Source organism: Callithrix jacchus, chromosome 11, assembly GCF_049354715.1.
Source record: "Callithrix jacchus isolate 240 chromosome 11, calJac240_pri, whole genome shotgun sequence".
NCBI classification, from domain to species: domain Eukaryota; kingdom Metazoa; phylum Chordata; class Mammalia; order Primates; family Cebidae; genus Callithrix; species Callithrix jacchus.
In genome coordinates, this window is record NC_133512.1 from 40568960 (window position 1) to 40592337 (window position 23378).

At 35.1% G+C, this 23378-nt stretch overlaps 1 protein-coding gene across 20 annotated transcripts in view; it reads left to right on the forward strand.

Moving 5' to 3' along the window:
* The window catches only part of SNX13 (sorting nexin 13), a 199788-nt gene that overhangs the window by 38943 nt on the left and 137467 nt on the right, over positions 1-23378 (forward strand). For all 20 annotated transcript variants that reach the window (XM_078342628.1, XM_078342621.1, XM_078342622.1 and 17 more), the window contains exons 2-5: positions 11508-11620; positions 15474-15576; positions 17271-17360; positions 18704-18825. Coding sequence is in view for 13 of the 20 variants with exons in the window: in XM_078342621.1 (XP_078198747.1) it covers positions 11508-11620; positions 15474-15576; positions 17271-17360; positions 18704-18825 (428 nt within the window). In the remaining 7 variants the exon portion in view is untranslated. The remainder of the gene's footprint in view (positions 1-11507; positions 11621-15473; positions 15577-17270; positions 17361-18703; positions 18826-23378) is intronic.

Sequence of the window (23378 nt, forward strand, 5' to 3'; positions counted from 1 at the left end):
ATTGTTCTCCTGCAAAACTGCCTTTTGAAGACAATTTAAAATGGGTTCTAAACATATATAAGCTCCAAAGGCATAATCTTTTCTGTATTTCCCAAACACTTTGTGAATCTCTTTATTGTGGCATTTACTACACTTATGTCATCATTACATGTATATTTTACCTTTTTAGCTTTGGAGCATAATAGGGGCAGAAACTGCCTAAGTCATCTTAGTATCATTAAGACCTAACACATACCTACTTAATAACAATAGAATCAATATGAACCCTCCAAAATAATTGGGTTGAAGGACAGTAGTTTTTATGTTAAATGTATGCATACCCACACATAAAATAGACTATTAAAGCTCATTACTTAGTTTCATATTTAAAGAAATTTTTTTCTTAATTGAAGTGCCATGCATATGTTGTTCCACTATAATTGTAGGAAATTTTAATTCTACATTAGTTTCCTGGCTTATAAACACATATCATGCTTATGGCTATTTATTTCTTTGTGGTGGATACTTAAGAAATGGAAATGCACTTACTGTCCAAGTGAATTTTATGATTTTTTTTTTTAAAAGTTAATGAAAAACTTCAAACATTAAACATAGAATAACAAATTCCCTGTATCCATGGCCTGCTGAGACATTTATTAATTCATGGCCAGTTATATTTCATCTATATTCTTTTTCACTTTTTCTCCACTCTGTCCTTCCAGAATTATTTCAAAGCAAATTCCAAATATGTGATTTCATCTGTAAGTATTTTGATAATTCATTTCTAAAATGTAAGGGCCCCCCCCCTTTTTTTTTGAGATAGGTCTGGCTCTGGCACCCAGGCTAGAGTGCAGTGGTATGATCTTGGCTCACTGCAGCCTCGACATCTCAGGCTCAAGCAATCCTCCCACCTCACCTTACTGAGTAGCTGAGATTACAGGTGTGCACTACCATGCCTGGCCAATTTTTTGCATTTTTTGGTAGAGACAGGGTTTCACCGTATTGCTCAGACAGGTCCTGAACTCCTGGGCTCAAGTGATCCAACCCCCCTTGGCCTTCCAGTGTTGGGATTACAGGTGTGAGTCACCACATTTGGCTAAAAACAACCATAGTACCATTAGGCCAGCAAAAAATGCACTGTGTTAATATCATCAGATATTCAGAAAATGTCACTGCATTTCTTCTCCTTTTCCTCCTCACCCTCATCTTCTCCCTTCTTACTCTCCTCCTTCTCTTTGTTCTTCTTCCACTGTATTTTTGTTAAAATCTATTTGAATAAGTTTTACACATTGAGGTTTACTCCGTAGGTTCCACCAAACTCCTTTTCCCCAACTCTCTTTTTTTCCACCATGTCCTCATTTGTTGAAATAACTAGGTCTTTGCACTTTAGTGTTATCCACTGTTTAAGTTTTGCTTAGATAAGCTCCACAGTGTAGTGAAACATTTTCTTAGTCTTCTGCATTTCTTAGATTTAGGTTTGATTTTTTTTTCCATCAAAATTCTTTCATAGATAGTGGTGGGTATTTTTCTTTCATGAGGTGTATAATGTCTGTGCACACTTGCACGTGTGGTTTCTCCGCCTACTTCAAAGTGGTAGTAACAACTAGGTTGTCACTAGACTCTTAATTCATTAAGGTTTGCCATATGGTGATATTCTAATTCTATCATTTCTTCTTTCTTGTATGGAATGCTTCTTTAAAGAGAATCTGGATTTTTATCAACTCCCTGATTACTTTGATAAATGCTTAATTCTCAACTACTTTTCAGAATTCTGAGTTGGCTATTTAGTATTCTTCAAATATGATCAATGGAGTTTTTAAGAAGAATCTTTATGATCTCCAAAACTCTAAAACTTCAAGTGTTTAAATTGAGCTAACATTCTTGCTCCTTTCATCTCTAGCCAGTTGGTGCCTCTTCAGGTTGTCTCCTGAGTCCTCTCGACATATTCTTAGTAGTCTTTGGTAGCTTTGTGATGTTCCAGGTTTATCTTAAACTTATTTCCTGCTCTAGATTTGGAATCATCTAGTCCTCCAAGTGGAATTTTTAGCATTGTTCAAAGATGGTCAATGGAGTTTTCAAGAAAAATCTTTATGATCTTCTGAACTCAAAAAACTTGAAGTGTTTACATTCATTTATTTAAATTATTTCAATTATTTTTGCTTTCAATTATTTTTAAGGCAATACTCTTCCTTTTGCTGTGATATATAGTATATACAATCAATCCCATTCCTAAACGAATTTAAAGTACCATTTATCGGTCAAGTGGAAACAAAAAGAAGTAAATGTTTTTGCTTTTTCAAATACTAACAGTCTAAAAAAGAATGTAGTGTTTCTTTTTTGGTGAAAATTGAAGATAAAATTTAAAATTAAAATTTTTTTTAATTATAGAAAGTTGTTAAGGTATAAAAATATGTACAGCCAGAAAAGTTTAGTTTCTAAAAAGTTCCTTTGATTAATTCGTTTCAGCCTTGATCATATAACTAGACCTTTTATCAGAAATTGAGGAATCTTTAGTAGTTTTGTAATTGGAAACTTTGAATATTTGCTGGAAGCTTGGCAGAATTATTCTTTGCTATGCAGCCCCATCAACCCATGGTTTAAATACGGTTACTGTTCTTATTGTATCAGGGAAAGCATTCAGTAAATACAGTCTTTTGATTATTTTAATCCTGTGGTTGCTTCTTCCAAATTCAGTGATTGCCAGTCTATGAACTGTGGGGCAGCCAATCTGTTTATATCCTGAATAAATAATACACGTTATGAATATATCTGCTATTGTTTTAAACTGTATTTTGTAATTTATATAATCTAGTTTTAAAAATCACTGAATCCATATAGCTTGCTCTCTTGTATTTTCTTTATCATTGGATGTTTGTAGTCTACTATTAGCATGTAGTTTATGGTATTTTAAATTTACTACTTTAATTAAAAAAAATATGTTTAGAGACCTACATATATGTATGTAATTCATTCTTGAAAATGTAGGAAGTTGAAAAGTACACTTATATCATAAAGGAGATAGGTTCTATTACCAAAGAACTGAAAATACATAGGGGTGTATGTATAACCTCAATTATTGTGGGCACTGTCAGTTGGGAGAGGGAGGAAAAACTGCATAGGTGTCCAGTGGTCATCGTTTTGCCTGCTGGCCAGTTAGCCAGCTTAGAGACAAGAGTAGTTGATTGAGGTATCTATACTTTCTACAGGCCCCCTACCCTGCTGTCTCATAGCTGAATTGAAAACTTTTTACCATATCTCCAGTCTTTAAGGATATACTAGGTACCTTAAATAGATGTGAGTGGAAAAGAATATTTCTGTTTGGGACCAGTTGACCCAACAAGTGTATTGATGATTCATGTGTGACTACTCCCTGAAAAGGAAATACTGATGCAGGTTGGCATCAGGGTATGTTGAGCAGCCAGAAGGACAGTATTTCTGTACATGAGTCACAGGGGAGAACAAGGTCCAAGCTACCCCCCCAAATTTTTTTTTTTTGAGGTTGGGGTGTTGGTGTGGGTTGCAGTGCTAAGAGTATGTAACATTGTGTCTGAAGCCATCGGGTGAGACTGAGGAGGAGCACTTGAAGTTAAGGTCCTTTGCCTTTTCACTTTCTTTTCTCCCTTTCCTTTGGTCTCCCCTTTTCTCATTTTTCTGTTCCTTCCCTCATTTCACTTATCTAGCTAGTAATTTTCATACTTGATGAGAAGCTTCTGTGTACTTGGCCTTGGTTAAATATGATGTTGAATGAGAAAAGTTTCCACATCAGGAGCACATTCTATTGAAGTTACCTGGAGAAGAATGTTCAACTTAATATGGATACAATAAGGTGGAAGTAAAACAGTCTGTACTTGTTATAAGGGCAATTGGCCAATCTTTTTATGGCTACTTATTTTTATTGTAGGTCTATATGTATAATTTCTGTGACCCAAGTTGGCACTGAAGTAGTATCAACTGTAAGATTCTTAGCCCTATCTGTTTGGCAGCCCTATGCCATATAATGTATTTGAATATACCAGCTGAATATAACTTGGAGAGGGGCTGATCTATTCTAGTGAGATTCATCTCAGAGTCCAAACTCCTTTCTATGGTATTTCTGACAGCCTGTTCTAAGATAGCTGGTATAAAACAGCTGATTGAAAACAGCATTTTCCACTTAACCCCCACTCTCCATATGAACCAGGATAATCCACACCTGAATTAGCTGAATTAGGCACTGATAATCTAGGCCTAAATTAAGCACTGAATTAGTTATGTGATTGTGAATAAAGTTACTGGACCAGTCTGCTACAGCTAGACTTGAGGGATGATATCACAGCTCAGCCCCTTCATGATGCTGATGATTATTCTGGATCAAAGAGAGGTTTATTGATTTTGCAAACGTTATACAGAGAGTTACTGGAAAACTGGAATCTGTAATTTCTGACTGTAAGTACCATATTATCTTTCATATAATAAATATCTTGAGAATCAAATGAGATAAATATCAGTAAGCCTTGACAGGCAGAAAATATCACAAGATAAATTATTTCTGCTTCCTTTCTATTTTCAGGATGCATGTGTGTTGTTTGCATTGACATTTTTTAATTCTCATAATCATGGAAGGAGAGGTCATTTTTAATGTCTTTTCATGTCCCTGAGTTCAAACCAATCATGGAAGGAGCAGTCATTGGAAGACAGGTAGATTATCTGGGCAGGCTAATAAGTAGATTACCCTTTGAAACTCACATTTTTACCATTATTTATTTAGAAGATACATGAATAAATTGGTTTTCAGGCCAGGAATTTATTATATTCATTTATTGTAGGTAGTTTTCTGGCTTTCTTGGCATATTAAGCTGATTAATATTTAGATGAAAACATTCATTTATGTTATTAGCATTGTTTTCTTACTGTGACTTTTAAGGCAGTTGTCAGCTGGCAAATTTTATGGGTTGAAGAGTCAACATTTGCTGAGGATCAAATCTTATGCAATTTAAAAAACTTTTTTTATTGCTTCACTTTGAATAATAATAGTGGTTAAGCCAAAATTGACCATTGGACTGTGAACTCATTTTCTCCCTGCAGTAACCACATGACACAGGTGAGGAAATGAAGGCATGTGGTGGTTACACAACTAATAGTAAAGGTAAGACTTGAATGCAGTTAGTCCTGAGTCTGTAGTTTTTGAGCACTGTGCTGCTACCTTCTAACAGTTTTGATAGCTTGTTAGAAATGAAAGAACTGTAGGCTGTATCCCAGACACACTGGATCATAATCTGCATTTTAACAAACTGTATTTAATACCCTTAAAGTTTGAGAAGTATTATTGTAGATGATCTTGAGGGTTTCTTCCAGCTTACAGTTGTGAGTGATTCTGAGACCAGCCAGCATGGATATTTCAATGTCGATTATTACATTTAGCAAAGAAAATGGTACTATATTAAAGCAGTGGTTCCCAACCTTTATGGCACCCGGGATCCCAGTTTCATGGAAGACAGTTTTTCCCTGAACTTCGAGGTAGAGGAGATGGTTTTGAGATGAAACTCTTCCACCTCAGATCATCAGGCATTAGTTAGATTATCATAAGGAGTGCTCAGCCTAGATCGCTCATGTGCATGGTTCACAACATGGTTCACATTCCTATGAGAAGCTAATGCTGCTGCTGATCTGATGGGAGGCAGAGCTCAGGTGGTAACGTTCACTTGCCGCATGCTCACCTTCTGGTGTGCGGCCCAGTTCCTAACTGGCCTGCAGCCTGGGGGTTGGGTTGGGGACTCCTGTATTAAAGAAATTTATTCTTCGGATTCTGTTATAGGGCAACTCTTGAGAAAATACTTATTTGAATTTGTGAAAGGTTTTTTACATAGAGGAAAATTACCCTAAATTTTATCATCCTGTATCATTTTAGGAAATAATTAGAACCCAATTATTTTTATGTGGTGTTAGATTAAATGTTTTTCTTAATGTCAGCCAATTATACATATGAGAACACCTAGAATAACATAACTTGATTTTTGAACAATTCACTATTTTGATACTTCAATGAATAGTTTAACATTTGAAGTTAACTGTATAATAGATTAATTACCAAGTAAATTAGCACTGCACTTGCTTGATTAGGAAAGTCTAATTTTCATAGTTTCTGGAATTTAAACATATCTCTCAAAATTAATTAAGGCAAGAATCTTGTTTTAGTCTTTTTTTTTTTTTGGAGATGGAGTCTCACACTGTTGCCCAGGCTGGAGTGCAATGGTGCAATCTTGGCTCACTGCAACCTCCACCTCCTGGGTTCAAGTGATTCTCCTGCCTCAGCCTCCCTGGTAGCTGGGATTATAGGCACGCACCACAATGCCCAGCTAATTTGTTATGTCTTTTGTAGAGATGGGGTTTCACCATGTTGGCTAGGCTCCTCTCGAACTTCTGACCTCATGATTCACCTGCCTCGGCTTCCCAAAGTGCTGGAATTACAAGTGTGAGCCACCGTACCCGGCCTTAGTTTTTTTTTAAACATGACAGTAATGGCTGTTTGTTCACTATTAAATGATCACCTGGCACATTGTAGAAATTCACAAATATTTGTTGAATGAATGAATGAATGAATAGGAGTTTGGTTTAGGTGATTTTGCTACTGATTTCAAGTAAATAATAAAACACCCGTTAGAGTATAAAAAGTTGATTTTTTAGAAAAATCAGGTATCTCCCTTTGTTAACAAACTGGTACATTAATATTCTGCATATCAACTAATTTTGACTCTTTTGAAAATTTCATTGAGAAAGATATAATTTGAACATTAGAGAAATTAAAACATTTATATAGTTTAGTCCAAACAGCTGGTTGAAAAATAGAATACTGGGGGAGGCAGAGCAGAATGGCCAAGTGGAAGCCTCTACTGATTGTCCTTACTACAGGAACACCAAATTGCACAACTATGCACATATAAAACACCTTTATAAGAACCAAAAATCAGATGACTGATCACAGTAGCTGGTTTTAACTTCATATTGCTGCAAGAGGCACTGGAGAGGGTAAGAAAGACAGTATTGAATTGTCAGTGCCAGCCCTCCCTCATCCCTTGTCAGAAGCTGAGTGGTGGGGAGAGAAAAATCCGTACACTTAGGGGAGGGAGAGTACAGTGATTGTGGGACTTTGCGTTGGGTAAAACTCAGCCAGAGCCCATGGATGAAATTGCATTTGGACCAGCCCTAGGCAATGGGGAATTGGCCATCCCAGTGGTTGAAACCTGAGTCTTGCAAGCCTTGCCACTGCAGGCCAAAGTGCTCTGTGGTCCTAAATAAACTTGAAAGTCAGGCTAGGCCACAAGGAGTCCAATTCTTGGGCAAGTCCTGGTGCTGTGCTGGGTTTGGAGCCACCACACCACCCAGTGAGATATCAGCTGGGGCAGCAAAGGGAGCGCTTGTGCCACCCTTCCTCCCACCGCGAGTAGTGCACCTTGCAGCTCTGGGAAAGACTCCTTCACTCTGCTTGAGGAGAAGAGAGGGAAGAGTGAAGAGGATTCTGTCTTGCTGCTTGGATACCAGCTTAGCCACAGTAGGACAGGGTACCAGGTACCAGAGTCCTGAGGTCCCTGTTTCAGGCCCTAGGTCCCAGACAGCATTTCTAGACACACCCTTGCCAGAAGGGAACCTACTGCTTTGAAGGAAAGGACCTAGTCCTGGCAGGATTTATTACCTGCTGAGTAAAGAGCCCTTGGGCCCTGAACAACTAGCAGTGGTACCCAGGCAGTACCTTGCATGGGCCTTGGGTGAGATTCAGAGACATTTGCATTGGGTAATGCAATGCTGGCTTTAGGTGTGACCCAGTACATTTCCAATTGTGCTGACTATGAGGAGGGACTTCTGCTTGAGAAAAGGAGAGGGAAGAGTTGAGGGGACTTTGTCTTGCAGCTTAGATACCAGCTTGGTTACAGAGGGATACAGCATCAGATGGGCCCTTCGGGTCCCTGATTCTAGGTCTTGGCTCTTGTATAGCATCTCTGGGCCTACCCTGAACCAGAGGGGAGCCCACTGCCTTGAAGGGAGAGTCCTATTCACCACAGCTGACAGAAGAGCCCTTGGTTCTTGAATGAATGTTGGTAGCCAGGCAGTACTTGCCATGGGCCTGGGACTGTGCTTTCTGTGGGGAGAAACTCCTGTGCTTGTGGAAAGGGGAGGGAAGAATGGGAAGAACATCGTATTGTGGCTTGGGTGCTAGCTTGCCTGCAGTAGAGTAGATTCCTGAGGTTTCTACGTCTAGGCCCTGGCTTCCAGACAGCATCTCTTGACCTGCTCTGGAATGAGAAACTTGCCACCCTGAGGGGAAGGACACAAGCCTATTTGGCTTTACTACCTGCAGATTGTAGAGCCCTAGGACCTCAAGTGAACATAGGTAGTGGCCAGGCCATTGTTACCATGGGTCTCAGGTTTGACCCAGTGCTTTGGTCTTATCCAGTGCAGTCACAATGGACCTCCCGTAGCTCCATACAACTTAGGAGAGAGAGAGAGAGAGAGAGAGAGAGAGAGAGAGAGAGAGAGAGAGAGAGAGAGAGAACTCCATTTGTTTGGGAGAATGAAAGGGAAGAGAACAAGATTCTCTGCGTGGTAGTTTAGATAATTCTTCCACATCTCAAGCCTTTCAGAGCCACAACATTAGTAGGCTTAGGTTGCCCCTAATGTATATATGGCTACAGTGACTAGAAACATAGATCCTAACACTCAAATTTTTTCAAATACCTGGAAAGCCTTCCCAAGAAGGACTGGCACAAACAAGCCCAGACTGCAAAGACTACAATAAATGCCTAACTCTTTAGTGTCCAGACATCAGTGAACATCCACAAGCATCAAGACCATCCAGGGAAACATTGACCTCACCCAGTGAACTAAAGAAGATACCACAGACCAGTCCTGGAGACAGATACATGTCCTCTTGAGTGGAGAACTCAAAAGAGTTGTTTTGAGGAAATATAGCAGAATTCAAGATAATACAGAGAAGGAATTAAGAATCTTATCAGATAAATATAACAAAGAGATTGAATTAATTAAAAAGAATCAAGCAAAAATCCTGAAGTTGAAAAATGCAGTTGACCTACTGAAGAATGCATCAGAATTTCTTAACAGAATTTATCAAGCAGAAGAAGGAATAAGTGAACTTGAAGACAGGCTAATTGAAAATACACAGGAGAAAAAAGAATAAGAAATAATGAGGCACAACTACACGATCTAGAAAATAGCCTTGAAAGAGCAAATATGAGAGTTATTGTCCTTAAAGAGAAGATAGAGTTAGGGGTAGAAAATTTATTCAAATAGATAATAACAGAGAACCTCCCAAACCTAGCAAATGATGTCAGTATTCAAATACAAGAAGGTTATAGAACACCAAGCAGATTTAACCCAAGACTACCTCAAGATACCTCAAAGATCAAGGATGAAGAAAGGATCCTAAAAGCAAGAGAAAAAGAAACAAATAACATACAATGGTGCTCCAGTACACTTGGCAGCAGACTTCTCAGTGGAAGCTGTACATACAGGCCAGGAGAGAGTGGCATGCCATATTGTAGTGTGGATCAGGAACTTCAGCAAAGTATTATCAGAGGAACTTAGTGACTCTGTACTTTGTTCTGAATAAATGTGTCTTATCAGCTCTTAGAAGGAAGTCAGGCTGGGCGTGGTGGCTTATGCCTGTAATCCCAGTACTTTGGGAAGCCTAGATGGGTGGATCATAAGGTCAAGAGATCGAGACCATCCTGGTCAACATGGTGAAACCCCGTCTCTACTAAAAATACAAAAAATTAGCTGGGCACGGTGGTGTGTCCCTATAATCCCAGCTACTCAGGAGGCTGAGGCAGGAGAATTGCCTGAACCCAGGAGGTGGAGGTTGCAGCGAGCCGAGATCGTGCCATTGCACGTCAGCCTGGGTAACAAGACGAAACTCTGTTTCAAAAAAAAAAAAAAAAAAAAAAAAGTAAGTCGGAGGACACTTCTATAGGTGAAATAGTATTCCCTCCTGATTCAGAGATGAGAGAGCATGGAGGCAGAGCAGAAACTTCATTAGCAGGCATTCTGTCCTTTGGTTAAAAGATAAAAGTGGCCAGGATGTAGAACAAAGATTAAGAAAACACAAATGAGTAAGAGTTGTATAACTCTAAGGGACATAAAAGAAGATATGATCAATTGGAAAAAATATCATTTTGGGATAGAAAGACTCAGTATTTTATGTCTCCCTAAATAAATGTTGTCCAGGATTTCTGTTCATTTGTCATCTAATCATTTGGAGTTGCTTAGACCAGCCCTATATAGTTGCTTTATTTTTCTCCATAGCACTTATCCCCATGTGATATAACTATATATTTACTTAGTTAATTTTCTTTTTCCCCCCTTCTGGAATGTAAACTTATGGAGTTATGTGAACTTATGAGGGTATGTTTGTGTTGCCCTTGCTAGAATGTAGATTTGTGAGGGTATGTTTTATTCCCTTGTGGTATCCGCAGTACCTTGAACTGTGCTTGGCACAGAGGAAGCAGTCAGTGACTGGTGAGTGAGTGAATGAATGAATGAATACATAAAACCCTCCTTTCTTTCATAATTCACAGCACTTACTGTCTGTTCTATAGTTTTTTGGTCATTAATTTTGTTTAGTGTAGCATCTTATAATACTTTCTATTATTTTCTTTTGGTTCAGTGTCTAATTGTTTCATTCCTATAGGACATTCTTCTCTATGTTCCTTGATGGCATGAGCGGGACAAATGCTTCCTTTGTGTACTACCTCACAGTGCAAGGCGAATGGATATAGGAAATTGTTGAATTGAATACATGTATTTATTTATAATGACTTAAATGGACAAAATCCAGTTTGCCTTTAATAAAAGAAGTATTTTTTTTATTGGCTAAAACAGTATAATTCTGCATGAAATAGTTTTTTTTTTTTAATGGACAAATTCTTTCTGGTGATGTTTTGTTGAGCTCATAGTAAATTTTGGTAACTGGAAGTTGGAACTTTTGTAATTATAATTGTATGAGTTTCTACACATAATTTGACTAAAATAATATCACAGTTTTCAATGAGATAAGAATTTCTTACCTTGAAATTTAAATTTCAAAAAAAAAGTCTGCTTATTCTGTAGTTATATTGGGACTTAGTTTCAAGTTGAAATATTCTAAATAAGTATAACTTTGTAGCCTACTTATTTTTTATATATATATTTGTAAATATAAATATAAAAATGTTTTTTATATATACTTTGTTGTATTTCTCATGCCAGAATTTCATTTAACAGTTTGTGTAGCTGTTTCTGTCCTGTACCTTTGCATTATCATTAGCATTTTTGAAAATTAATTGTAGATGCTCTATAAATCTCTCTGTATATAGATTTTGTATATTGTTTTTTGGAGATAAATTTTCAAGTGTACACTTCACATTTTCGAAAGTTACTGAAATAATACCATAAATGTTTACAAGAAGAAACTTAAAACTATGTAGAAGTTTTGTTGTTTCTTTTCTAATTCATATGGAGAACTATTTACTTATTTACTTACGTTTTTTGCTTTATTTCAGGCCAGTCTATCCATATGGGGATGGGGAAGCCTTGGCATTGTCCTGTTTCTAATAACCTTTGGACCCTTTGTAATATTTTATTTGACATTTTATATCCTCTGCTTTGTGGGTGGGTAAGTATACTCAATTATAATTTTATAATTCGTGTGTCATATCTCGTTCAAATGGAAACCAATGACTGTGAGAAACGAGGTAAGATTTATTTGTGAATGCCATTTTTAATAAATTTCTTTTCCTGAAGTTAAAAAAATGAAGATACCTGTACAAATAAAAACAGTGATTGTCATTATTTGTATCAGAAATATGAGTAGTCCTTCAATAATAAAATGTCCATTTCTAAAGGTATGAACTATGATTTTGGTGATAATAGGTAGTTTTAAAGAGTTTTCCATTTATTTTGGTGTTATTTCTCCTTTAAAGTTGAACATTTTTTTTTTTTTGAGACGGAGTTTCGCTCTTGTTACCCAGGCTGGAGTGCAGTGGCGCAATCTCGGCTCACCGCAACCTCTGCTCTCCTGGGTTCAGGCAATTCTCCTGCCTCAGCCTCCTGAGTAGCTGGGATTACAGGCATGCGCCACCATGCCCAGCTAATTTTTTTTTGTATTTTTAGTAGAGATGGGGTTTCACCATGTTTACCAGGATGGTCTCGATCTCTTGACCTCATGATCCACCCGCCTTGGCCTCCCAAAGTGCTGGGATTACAGGCGTGAGCCACTGTGCCCGGCCCTAAAGTTGAACATTTTTTTGCATTATGTTAAGGTAAGTAAGTTAAATTGAGACTACACATGAGTTTTACTTTATAGAAATTGTTTCATTGATTGGACTTCAAACAATAATGTTAATTTTTTCCTTTAATGAATGTCATTTTGGTCTGGAAAATTCAAATGCCTGATTTTATGGTTTTCTCTTTATGATTTTTTTGGTTTATGTTTATATTTTCCCTTAAGTTGGTAAATCTGTACAAGAGAGGTTTCAGTCATAATTTATTGTAGCTTTGAATGCAGAGCATTTGATGTCAGACATGAATTACAAGGAAATACTACAAAATGTATAGACAAGGGATGTTTGTTATTTAGACACTGTCACCAAGGTAACTTAGTTGAAATGAGAATTTGTTGTTAATGTGTGTGTATTTATGTTTATATGATATATTTGTATAATTAGTTGTGGAATGAACACTGATTTCTTTCTGAACAATCTTTTGAGACCTCAGATATTTGGAGGAGTTGTTTGAGCCTATAGGTTTAGAGTATTTAGCTAAATTGAATAGCATATATAAACAGTAGCTTGAGAAACTTTAAGACACTGAAAGGGTAGTTTCTAAATATATCTATCTTTTTTGGGGGGTACAGATTTGATAGACATGTTATAGTCTTTCCATAGCGAGTATACACTTGAGCAAGTGAGAATAAATGAGTAGCTACATCAAGGACTCTCCATAAAACTATAAGATTTAGTATTTTCATATTAATGGCCTAGATATGATACCGTGTACTGAAACATTTAAACTTATATCAGCCAAAGAGTTCAGAGTATCTATTGATGATAAAGATGATTGAAGATAATACAGATCTGCAGCCAAATGGGTTTCCAAATCTTACTCCTCAGTTGCTGTTAAGGCCACAGCATGGCTGAATAGTAACATGGTTGTGCCTCTCTCTCTCAGAGTCAAGGCTGCACTTATTGATTGGAAAGGAAATTATGTGTCTTGACTTTTTTTTTTTTGAAAGGTAGAAATTTCTTCCAATTTCACAAATTGAATTAGCCCTTGTAAGAGGGAAGGAAAAGGATTTCAGAGTATTCCCTAATATTTTAAAGGGAGAATATTGCAGCTGTATAGGCTAAGGTAGGAGCCCTTGGAAGGTGGGTAAGTGAAGAATTATTCCTTTTTTACTCAACTGCTCCAAATAAGATTTGGGAAAAAGAGAAGAGTGATCAGTGTATTCATTTTTAAAATTTTTAAGTCTTAAAAAAAAAAAGCCACCACCAGATTCTGTACAAAGTTTATTCATTTTTAAAGTCATGAGAACCTTTGTTACTCCTTTTTCCAGTGTCATAATTTATCAAGGAATAATTTCAAAAAATCTTTCGGATGCTTACACAATTTTGTAAGAATTTGGAGGTAAGGTGGGATACTAGAGGACAGTTTGTACCAGAACACTCATTAGACAATATTAAGTCACATAGTAGGGTCTGTGGAACCCTCCCTTTTTTTTTTTTTGCCAATAAAAGTTAAGTTTTTAAGTTCTGCAGTTTACTCTTTAAAGTGTTGATAATGTATATGTTTCGCTTACAGTCGAAGTTAACCCCTGTTCTTTTTTTTAATGTTTTTGGGAAAAAAAAGCACATGGGGATTTTTCGTTGTTGTAAGATACTTTCAGTACTGTATTGTGGTTATTTTGTGGCATTCTGTTATATTAGTTGGGTTATATAATTTTTATTGTACTCTCCTGAAATTTAAATAATTACCTAAACTTTACAGCTGAAACTACTAGATTTCTTTAAAATCAGATGACTCTTTTTTAATTTTTATTTTATTTATTTATTTTTGAGACAGAGTTTCGCTGTTGTTACCCAGACTGGAGTGCAATGGCACGATCTTGGCTCACCGCAACCTCCGCCTCCTGGGTTCAAGCAATTCTCCTGCCTCAGCCTCCCGAGTAGCTGGGACTACAGGCGCATACCACCATGCCCAGCTAATTTTTGTATTTTTAATAGAGACGGGGTTTCACCTTGTTGACCAGGATGGTCTTGATCTCTTGACCTCGTGATCCACCCGCTTCGGCCTCCCAAAGTGCTGGGATTATAGGCGTGAGCCACCGCTCCCGGCCTAAAATCAGACAACTCTTTATCTTGCTTTCCTGTCGTTACACACTTGTGGACAAAAGTTAATGTCTTAGTCTGTTCCTTGATAATGTTTTTAATAACACAGTATTAATGTAAACATTTTATTGTGTCTGTAAATATGCGTAATAACCAGGCAAAACTGAAATATCAGGCCAACTTGAGTCTTTATATCAGCTGTAACACAGATAGATGGAATTTAGCAGTAATTCTGAGACCAGCCTTTTACAAAAAAAACAAAAGCAGAATTAATGACATAAACTGATTTGACTTTATTTATGTTCTCTACCCTCAACTTTCTGATACTTGTACTGAAGACTAGTGAGAGGGCAGGTAGCCACAAAAAATGGAGGACTTTGGGAATCTTTCTTTTAGTAGTTGAGACTGACAGTATGTAATTTTTTACTGTTCCCTTCCTGTCATTACAGTCTTTGAATCATTATAAGATTACTATAAGATTAAAATTTTTTGATGGATTTTCAGCACTTCGCTTTATTGGTAAATTTTAAATCTATGAAATACTGATAATATTTAGTTAATACTTAGAGTGAAATAGTTCGGCATCACCATATATCTTCCTCGATCTTGTAATTATTTTAAAAAATAATTAACCTTTTTGGGATACATTTTCTCCTAATTCCAGCCTTTTTATTAAACAAATGATAGGTTGGATTTTTTTTTCCTGAGTAGCCTTTATTCGTTTATTCTATATTCATACTGGCAAGTTACCCAAATAGAATACCTCATATTAATTGGTTAACAGAACTACAGAATTTGGTCATTTAGCTACAGATTTAGGTCTCATTTGTCTTTATCCATGGTTATTAGCTAGCCTACTTGTTTAATGAGGGCTGTTTTTTCTTAAGTTTGCAAATGTCACTTAAGATTCTTTAGGAACTATATTGGATTAAAACTTTAAAAGGTATTATTGTGTAATTCACAGAATGTTTTAAAATTCAGAAACTAATAAAGTCTGTCAATTTCTTGCTTTGCCAAAGTCACAGATTGACTTTTTAGTGAATGATAAGCCATCTTTGAACTCTGAAAAATATTCTTTGTAGTAAATTCATTAAATTATAGGAAAATTTTGTTTTTATGTTTGCAATAAATTTTTCTTTCTAGGGGTTTAGTGGTTACTCTCCTGTTTGGAAAAACAAACTCAGAGAAGTACCTAGAACAGTGTGAACACTCATTTCTTCCTCCAACATCAACTGGGGTTCCTAAGGTAAATAGTTTGAGGGAATATGAAACCTCAAAGTCCAGTTCTTTGCAATGACAGTGAGTATATAGATTGACAAATTTTCCTATAATTCACTAATGCTCACAGGAAATTAATGGGAGATTGTATAATTATTCTTAGGAAATATATTTTTAAAGGCCATCTTAAAAATTTCGTTAGTGTTAGATTTAAAAAGTGGGAATACAAACTTGAGAAAAATAAATTGGTTAGTTTATTTTGGGTATTTTTCCTGCTATCTTATCATAGAATTTCAAAGCATCATGCATATGATTTGTAAGAATGTCAGTGAATATTTTGGTTTGAATGAAATAAATTGCAGAGTTACCAGAGGGAAAAAAAATTGATACTTTTCATCACTTTGAAGAATATAGCTTATAATTAGATTATGCAGCATCTATAAATTTAATAATTTAGGCCTAATTTTTATTATCTTCATTGGTGCTATGCTCTTATTTTTTTAGGATCATACTCTATAAATAAAATTGGATTTGTATAGGCTTCAGATTTGTAGTACCTTCAATTCTTGTGTGATTGGGATGCCCTTCTTTTGTATTAAGACAGGCAAATGACTTGGAGTTGATGCTAGTAACAGCTTTCTTTACGGTTATTAACTTGTGTGTTTTATGCTAAGATGCAGGAGATGTAGAGTTAAATAATGTCCAATATGATTTTACATTACTTGAATAAAAGAATTTTACTCTATTCCACTGACTTTTATATTGATAAACTGATTTTTAATATTTAAACATTTATAATCTGAAACTTTTCTCTCTGTTAGGACTCACATTAATACATATTTTTTTACTTTGCTTACAGGTCTTAGGAAATTAACCTTTTCTTTTTTGAACCATTTCTTAGCTATTTATAGTGTACATTCATTTGAATAGTACATACCGAGGATAGGAAATATTTTAAGAATTAAGATCATTAGCAGTAATAAATTATATTCAAGACTGGTTAGGTCTTATATAATCCAATTTTTAATAGATGGTATAAAAACTGTGGGTTTGATTTTTTCTAAAATACGATTTATAAGTATGTTTTATAAAAAAATTTCATTCATTTCATATTATAACCTGAAGCATATATTTTTAATGTAGACATCTATGTTTATATCTCTATATTTATATATATATATATATATATTTTTTTTTTTTTTTTAAGAGTCTCTCACTACCTTTCACCCAATTTTCAGGCCACTGATCTTTCTGAACACTAAAAAGGAGAGAAATATGTTTTCTTAAGTTGCCAAAAAGTATCCCTAAATAAAATTAGTTTTAAAATATAATTATTTGGCAGCTGGTGTACTGTTTTGGACTGAGAAATGGTAGGGGAAAGAGGGAGACTGTCCAATAAAGACAGTTTGACTCACATGAAACACTAATTTTGTAGTTGTAAAGTTTTGTTGAAATATGGCAGCAGCATAACTATACATTTGCAGTTTTCCCACATTCGAAATAATGTTTGCTGATTTAATTGAAATTTTTAGGATAATAGTTTTTGGGGAGTATCTAGTTTTGTTACCTTGAAAATTAGTGTTTGGCTTATATTAGCACCTCAAATAAGGTTCCTGACTTGAGGATAATGAAGGGATATTACATTGAGTATTCAATTGGAATTAAACTGGTGAGATTTTAGATTAAAAAACTACTCAGTAAGATGTTATGATTTTCTTTAAGTGCTTAGAAGAAATGAAACGGGAAGCCAGGACTATTAAGATTGATAGAAGATTGACTGGTGCCAATATAATTGATGAACCTCTCCAGCAAGTGAGTTTCAGCTTGTGGTATTTTAATTTCGTAGATTGTGCGCTAGGTGTATTTCTCAAAGATACCAAGAAACACTTTTTGCTCTTTGAATAATATCTTGGAATTTCATAATGTGATCCTCAAATTTTATACGTGAAGATGCTTCCTTATTTATTAACTCACTTTTAATGAGGTGGTTTACTTTATATAAAAGCCTTTTGATCGAATTTACATTTAGAAAAAATGTTTTTACTGACATATTTGATAGTGTTTCTTAAAATTTTACAGTTAAAGTGTTACTCTTTTGTTGATGAATAAACTTAGTGATGTGGTAAATTAGACTTTTTTTCCTACTGGTTTTATTAGCTTTTAAAAATGGAAATGAAATATTGGATCCAAAAACATTAAAAAATTGGAGATAGGTAAGAAACTATGCCCCCTGAAATATTTTTCATTGATGTTTGTTTGATTAAATGATTATTATAAAAATGTGTACTTTAGAATTTAAAATTTATTACTAACATTTAGTTTATCTGGTTTGTAAAAATTATACATTGAAGTTGTATATTTACCATTTATTGTCTAAATACTGTTGGCAGTATCAAAGGTATTAGTAAAATTAAGTGAACTGTATCTTTTTATAATTAGACTGCAATGGATCTGATGATATAATCTTTAAAAAATTGGTTTTTTTGGGAATTACATTCTTTATTATTTTACATCTCATTTCACTAAACTGATTTATTTATTAGATTATAGCATGGAAAGTTTATTTTATTTCTGCAAACTCTGTCTTTACCTGGATTTATTGGGGCCTTGGTCATAGATAGTGTTTTTAATTCTTTTTTTTTTTTGATAAGGAGTCTCACTCTGTCACCAGGCTGGAGTGTAGTGGCACAATCTTGGCTCACTGCAACCTCCGCCTCCCAGGTTTAAGTGATTTTCCTGCCTCAGCCTCCCAAGAAGCTGGGACTACAGGTGCATACCACCATGCCTGGTTAATTTCTGTATTTTTAGTAGAGGTGGGGTTTCACCATGTTGGCCAGGATGGTCTTGATATCTTGACCTCATGGTCCACCCACCTCGGCCTCCCAAATTGCTGGAATTATAGGCATGAGCCACCATGCTCGACCTAATTTTTTTTTAATCTAAGCAGTAGGTAAGTTGGGATACCAGAATAATTTAAAAATGTTTCAAATGGTTGCATGTCAATGCTTTTGTAATGAAGATGGGCGTTTACCGCCATAAATTAATATGTGGAGAGTAAATATAAATTGGCAGATACAGCATACTTTTTAAGTTTATCACTGTATCTTTTTAAGTCTTAAAAAGTTGTAATTTTCCCCCCAATATTTTTGTTACAGGTTATCCAGTTTTCCTTGAGGGATTATGTCCAGTATTGGTATTATACACTAAGTGATGATGAATCTTTTCTTCTTGAAATTAGGCAGACTCTTCAAAATGCACTAATTCAGTTTGCTACTAGGTAAGGACACTGCATTGTATTTATGCAGGAAAATTTAGATGTATAGTTTGTATCAGTAAGGAAAATAACTTTTAAGGGGAGGAATTGTTTATTAAAAGGTAAGTAGGACAGCAGATTATTATTGTGGGATAACTCCAAGATTTTAGAACTATCGCCTTTAAAACCTTTAAATTACCCAGATTTGAGGTTTTTACAGAATGTTTATCTTGATTACGCCATGCTGAGTCTGTGTGGTAATTTTTTTTTAGGGTCCAAGTCAGGTGACTTTTCAAATCTGTTACCCCACTTGTTGATACTATTCCCCCCCTTCCCTAGAACCTCTGTTTTTTATGTGAGTGCTATGAAAATAGGTTAGTTGCAGTATAACTGCTCTTCTCCACATAGTTTTGCCTTAACTCTTCTCCTAATCATGGCACATACCTATTGGAAGTCCTCTTAGAGGGAGGAGAATATTCAAATTTGTATTTTTAAGAAAAGAAGTATATTTTGGTGAGTTTAAGAAACTTTTCCTGTCAGATAATCTAAAATTCTTACTTTCAAAACCAGCTATATACTGCTTCCCATATGACCAAAGTATTTTGGCTTCTATTCTTAGACTGCTTGGATTTTTTTTTTTTTTTTTTTTTTATGGGAGACTATTTCACATGTGTTTAAATTATCTCACTTTCATTTTTATTTTTGAAGGATTTTTTTTTTTTTGCCATCATTGATGTCTAACTTTTTGAAAGCCTTTTAATGGGCCACATTATATGAAAGGGAATACTTGTGTTCTAGCAATTATTTATTATTGAAAGAAAGATTTTTTTTTTTGTTTGGATGAGTTTGCTGACATTTTTTTTTTCCATTAAAATACTTTGCTACCATCACACACACAGATTGCCCTGCTAGGTATTTCCAGCTCATGCTGCCCTTCAGTCTCTTTTCTCTAGAGGAAGGGCAATGGGATGTATTTCCCAACCTTATTGGGAGCCTGCCACAAGGTTTATGGTTTGAACAATAATAGTTATAGAGATAGATTTGTATTCCTCCTCCCTCATGATTAGGAGCAAGTGTTTACAAAGTTGCCAGCCAGAATTATAGATGTAGACTCACTGTGGAACACAGAAAGTAAGAAAATATAATTGGTATAATCAAAGAAAATCAGAGCTTGGATTTAATCTCTTTTATATCATATGCAACATTATTGTTAGATATTCTTTCAGATAACTCTTCTAAATATTTATTTATTAATTTCTGTAGTAACACTATCCTGATGACTTTTTTCTTAGAAAGGGTAAGAATAAGAAGAGTTAATTATTCTTGTACCTGAGTATTTAAAAGTAAATAAAAATGTATAACCTGGAAAGAGATTTGAACTAGTAATTTGAAAATTTGAGTTTGCATTCTAGCTCCACCTCTAGCTGTGGGACTGTGAGTAAGTGTCTTTATGCTCTGAACCTTGGTTTTTCTCATACATAAATTAAGTGTAATAATCCTGCCCTGTTCTGTGTTCCTCTCAGGATAATTGTCAGGATCAAAATTCATCTTACTCAATTAACATTTTGGGCATACTTTGTACCAACTAGGTGCTAGGGATACATCAGTAAATAAAATAAAGTTTTTGCTCAGTGTAGTGAAATGAAATAACTGTGACAGTGTTTTGAAACTTGTGAAGGAATTTAGAAATTTAAGATTTTATGCCATCCAACACCCATAATTTTACTGACGAGGTAGCTAAGGCCCGGAAAGGTATAGTGGTTAGTCTAATGTTATCCAGTGAGTCAGTTTGAATTAGAATCGAATTGTTCTTAAGTTTGGTTTTTTTTCTCCCACTCAATTAAATATTTTATAATCTAGGTTATTAATCTTAGTTTCCTGTTATACTTTACTGTTACTGCAATACTTTCTCTGTTTTTGATTCCATAGTCACCTTTCTTTTCACATAATGTCTTAAGTTTTTTTTCTTTTGAAAACCTTCAGTGCTATCAAGCTTAATGAAAGAGCAGGTGTTTTCCATCCTAGACTGATACAAATTTATATCTTTGCTTGGCCATTTACCTTAAGTTTCTGGCAAACTAAAAAAATACAGATAATAACTACTTTAGAGGCTTCTTTGAGGCTAAAAAATGATATCAAATAAAGTTCTTAGCATGCAGTATAACTCATTAATTTTGGTTTGTTCCTTCTCTGTTAATGACTTCCCTACATTGGCTTTTTCTATTACTTTAAAAATGTATGACTTACTAGAGGCTCCATGACTTCCAGTGCCAATGTCAAGAAAATTAGGTCTGTTTACAATCATTCATTTACTTTAAAAATCTTTATTCTGTGCTCTCTGCTGTGTACTGTGAAGCATATGATAGGAGCATAAATAACCTCTGTTCTTTAACTTATAGTCTTTTATAGGGCTCTTAACAGGGCTCTTATTATGTTCCAAGGTGTATACACAGATTCTTTAACTCTTAAGCTTTTTTTTTCGTAGAGCTGTGGGGTGGGAGGACAAAATTAAGGCACATGAAACAGAGAGAAATAAAACGATCATTTCTGTGGTATTGAGAGCAATTTGTCATGTAGAGACAGAGTGAACCAGAGTAGCTGATGAAGACCTCAGTGGATTGAGACCAAAACTGGTTTTCAGGAATGGGTTATTGGATAGATAGAGAGGAACGTCATTTTAGGAAACAAGAATAGTATGAGCAAGCTTCTGAGAAAGAAGATAAGGATAGTGTAGCAGAAAGTATGACAAGCAACCTTGTTGATCTTGAAAGTGAAATGTGGGTGTAAATCCCTCCATCTTTATTCCTCTTAACCCCAAGATAAGGAGAAAGTAGATATATTTTAATGCCACTGTGTTTCTTCCTGAAGGATCTTACCATGGAGGGAGGAGGTGTAGCTACATACGTTTCAGGATTTACTGGCTGTGATACTAATGATATAATATCATAGGGAATGACAGGGAATATATTCTTGAAGTTTTACCAGTTTTCTTACTACTTTTTGCTGTAGAAATAATGAAAATAAATGGTATATCCCTACACTTGTTAAAAGGCAAACAAAACTCAAATAGTGGACATTTGCAACAAAGTTTTATCCTTTTTTTTGTTTTACCATTTTATATTCTTTGCCATTTAAAATTGGGTCAAAACTGACATTACTCAGACAGGTATTGTATTTATTGTAGTACAGCAAAAACAATTAGAAACTAATTTAAACTTAGAAATTTTATTTAAATATTTAAAAGAAGGGGGAATAGTTATTTATTTTTTTTTTTTTTGAGATGGAGTCTCACCTGTCACCCAGGCTGGAGTGCAGTGGTGTGATCTTGGTTCACTGTAGCCTCCGCCTCCTGGGTTCCAGCTATTCTTTCTCAGCCTCCAGTGTAGCTGGGAATACAGACGCATGCTGCCATGCCCGTTTTTTGCATTTTAGTAGAGATGGGGTTTCAGTGTGTTGCCCAGACTGGTCTTGAACGCCTGAGCTCAGGCAATCTACGCGCCTCAGCCTTCCAAAGTGCTGGGATTACAGGCGTGAGCCACTGCGCCCCACCAAGTATGTACTCTTTTTTATTGCTGAATAATAACCACTGAACACATACCACATTTGTTTTTTGTCAGTAAATGGTCATTTAGGTTGTTTCTACTCTTTGAATCATATGAGTAATACTACTATGAATATTCATGTACAAGTTTTTGAGGGATAGATGCTTTCATTTCTCTTGGTTATATGCCTAGGAATATAATTTCTGGATTGTATGATATTCAGTCTTTTGAGGAACTGCAAACTTTTTCAAAGTGACTGTACTTTGTTACAGTTCTACTAGCAGTATATGAAGGCTCCTCTTTGATCAACACTTAAGTTATCATTGTCTTTTTGATTGTTGCCATCATAGTGTGAAGTAGTATTTTATTATCATTTTCATCATCGTTTGAAGTAGTATTTCATTATAGTTTTAATCTGCATTTCCTTGATAGCTAATGATATTGAGCATCTTTTTATGTGCTTATTGGTCATTTGTATATTTTCTATAGATATGTGATTTGTTCTTTAGATAGTTTGTTTTCAGTCATACCTTTTCCCAATGTCTATGAAAAATGAAATATTCATAGACCCAATGGGAAAATATTAAAATGTGTGGAAAAAATTAACATGAAAGTCACACGTGGGAACTCTGTTAACAGTTTGTTGGGTATTTACTATTCCATCATGTACAAACCATGATAGTAAGCATTTGTTTCCAGATAGTGGCTGACTATACAAAATTGTTATCTATAGTTGAAAAAACAATTCTTATGTTTTTCTTCATAATAATACAAAGAATAGAAAGAAAAACGGCAAGTAAATTTTTTAAAAAGTCTTCCTAGGTATTTTTATTACTGACAATGAAATGTTTCGGTCTCTGACTGTAAAGTAATACATGATTTTGTAAAATGTAATTTTCTTCTTTAGATTTTCTGAATTAGCTATATTTAATGATAGACCCACAATCCAAAGATCACTGTTAATGTTTTAGTGTATTTCCTTTTCATGTCTTCACTGTGCATACATAGTCACAATTTTTATATAGCTAAACTCAT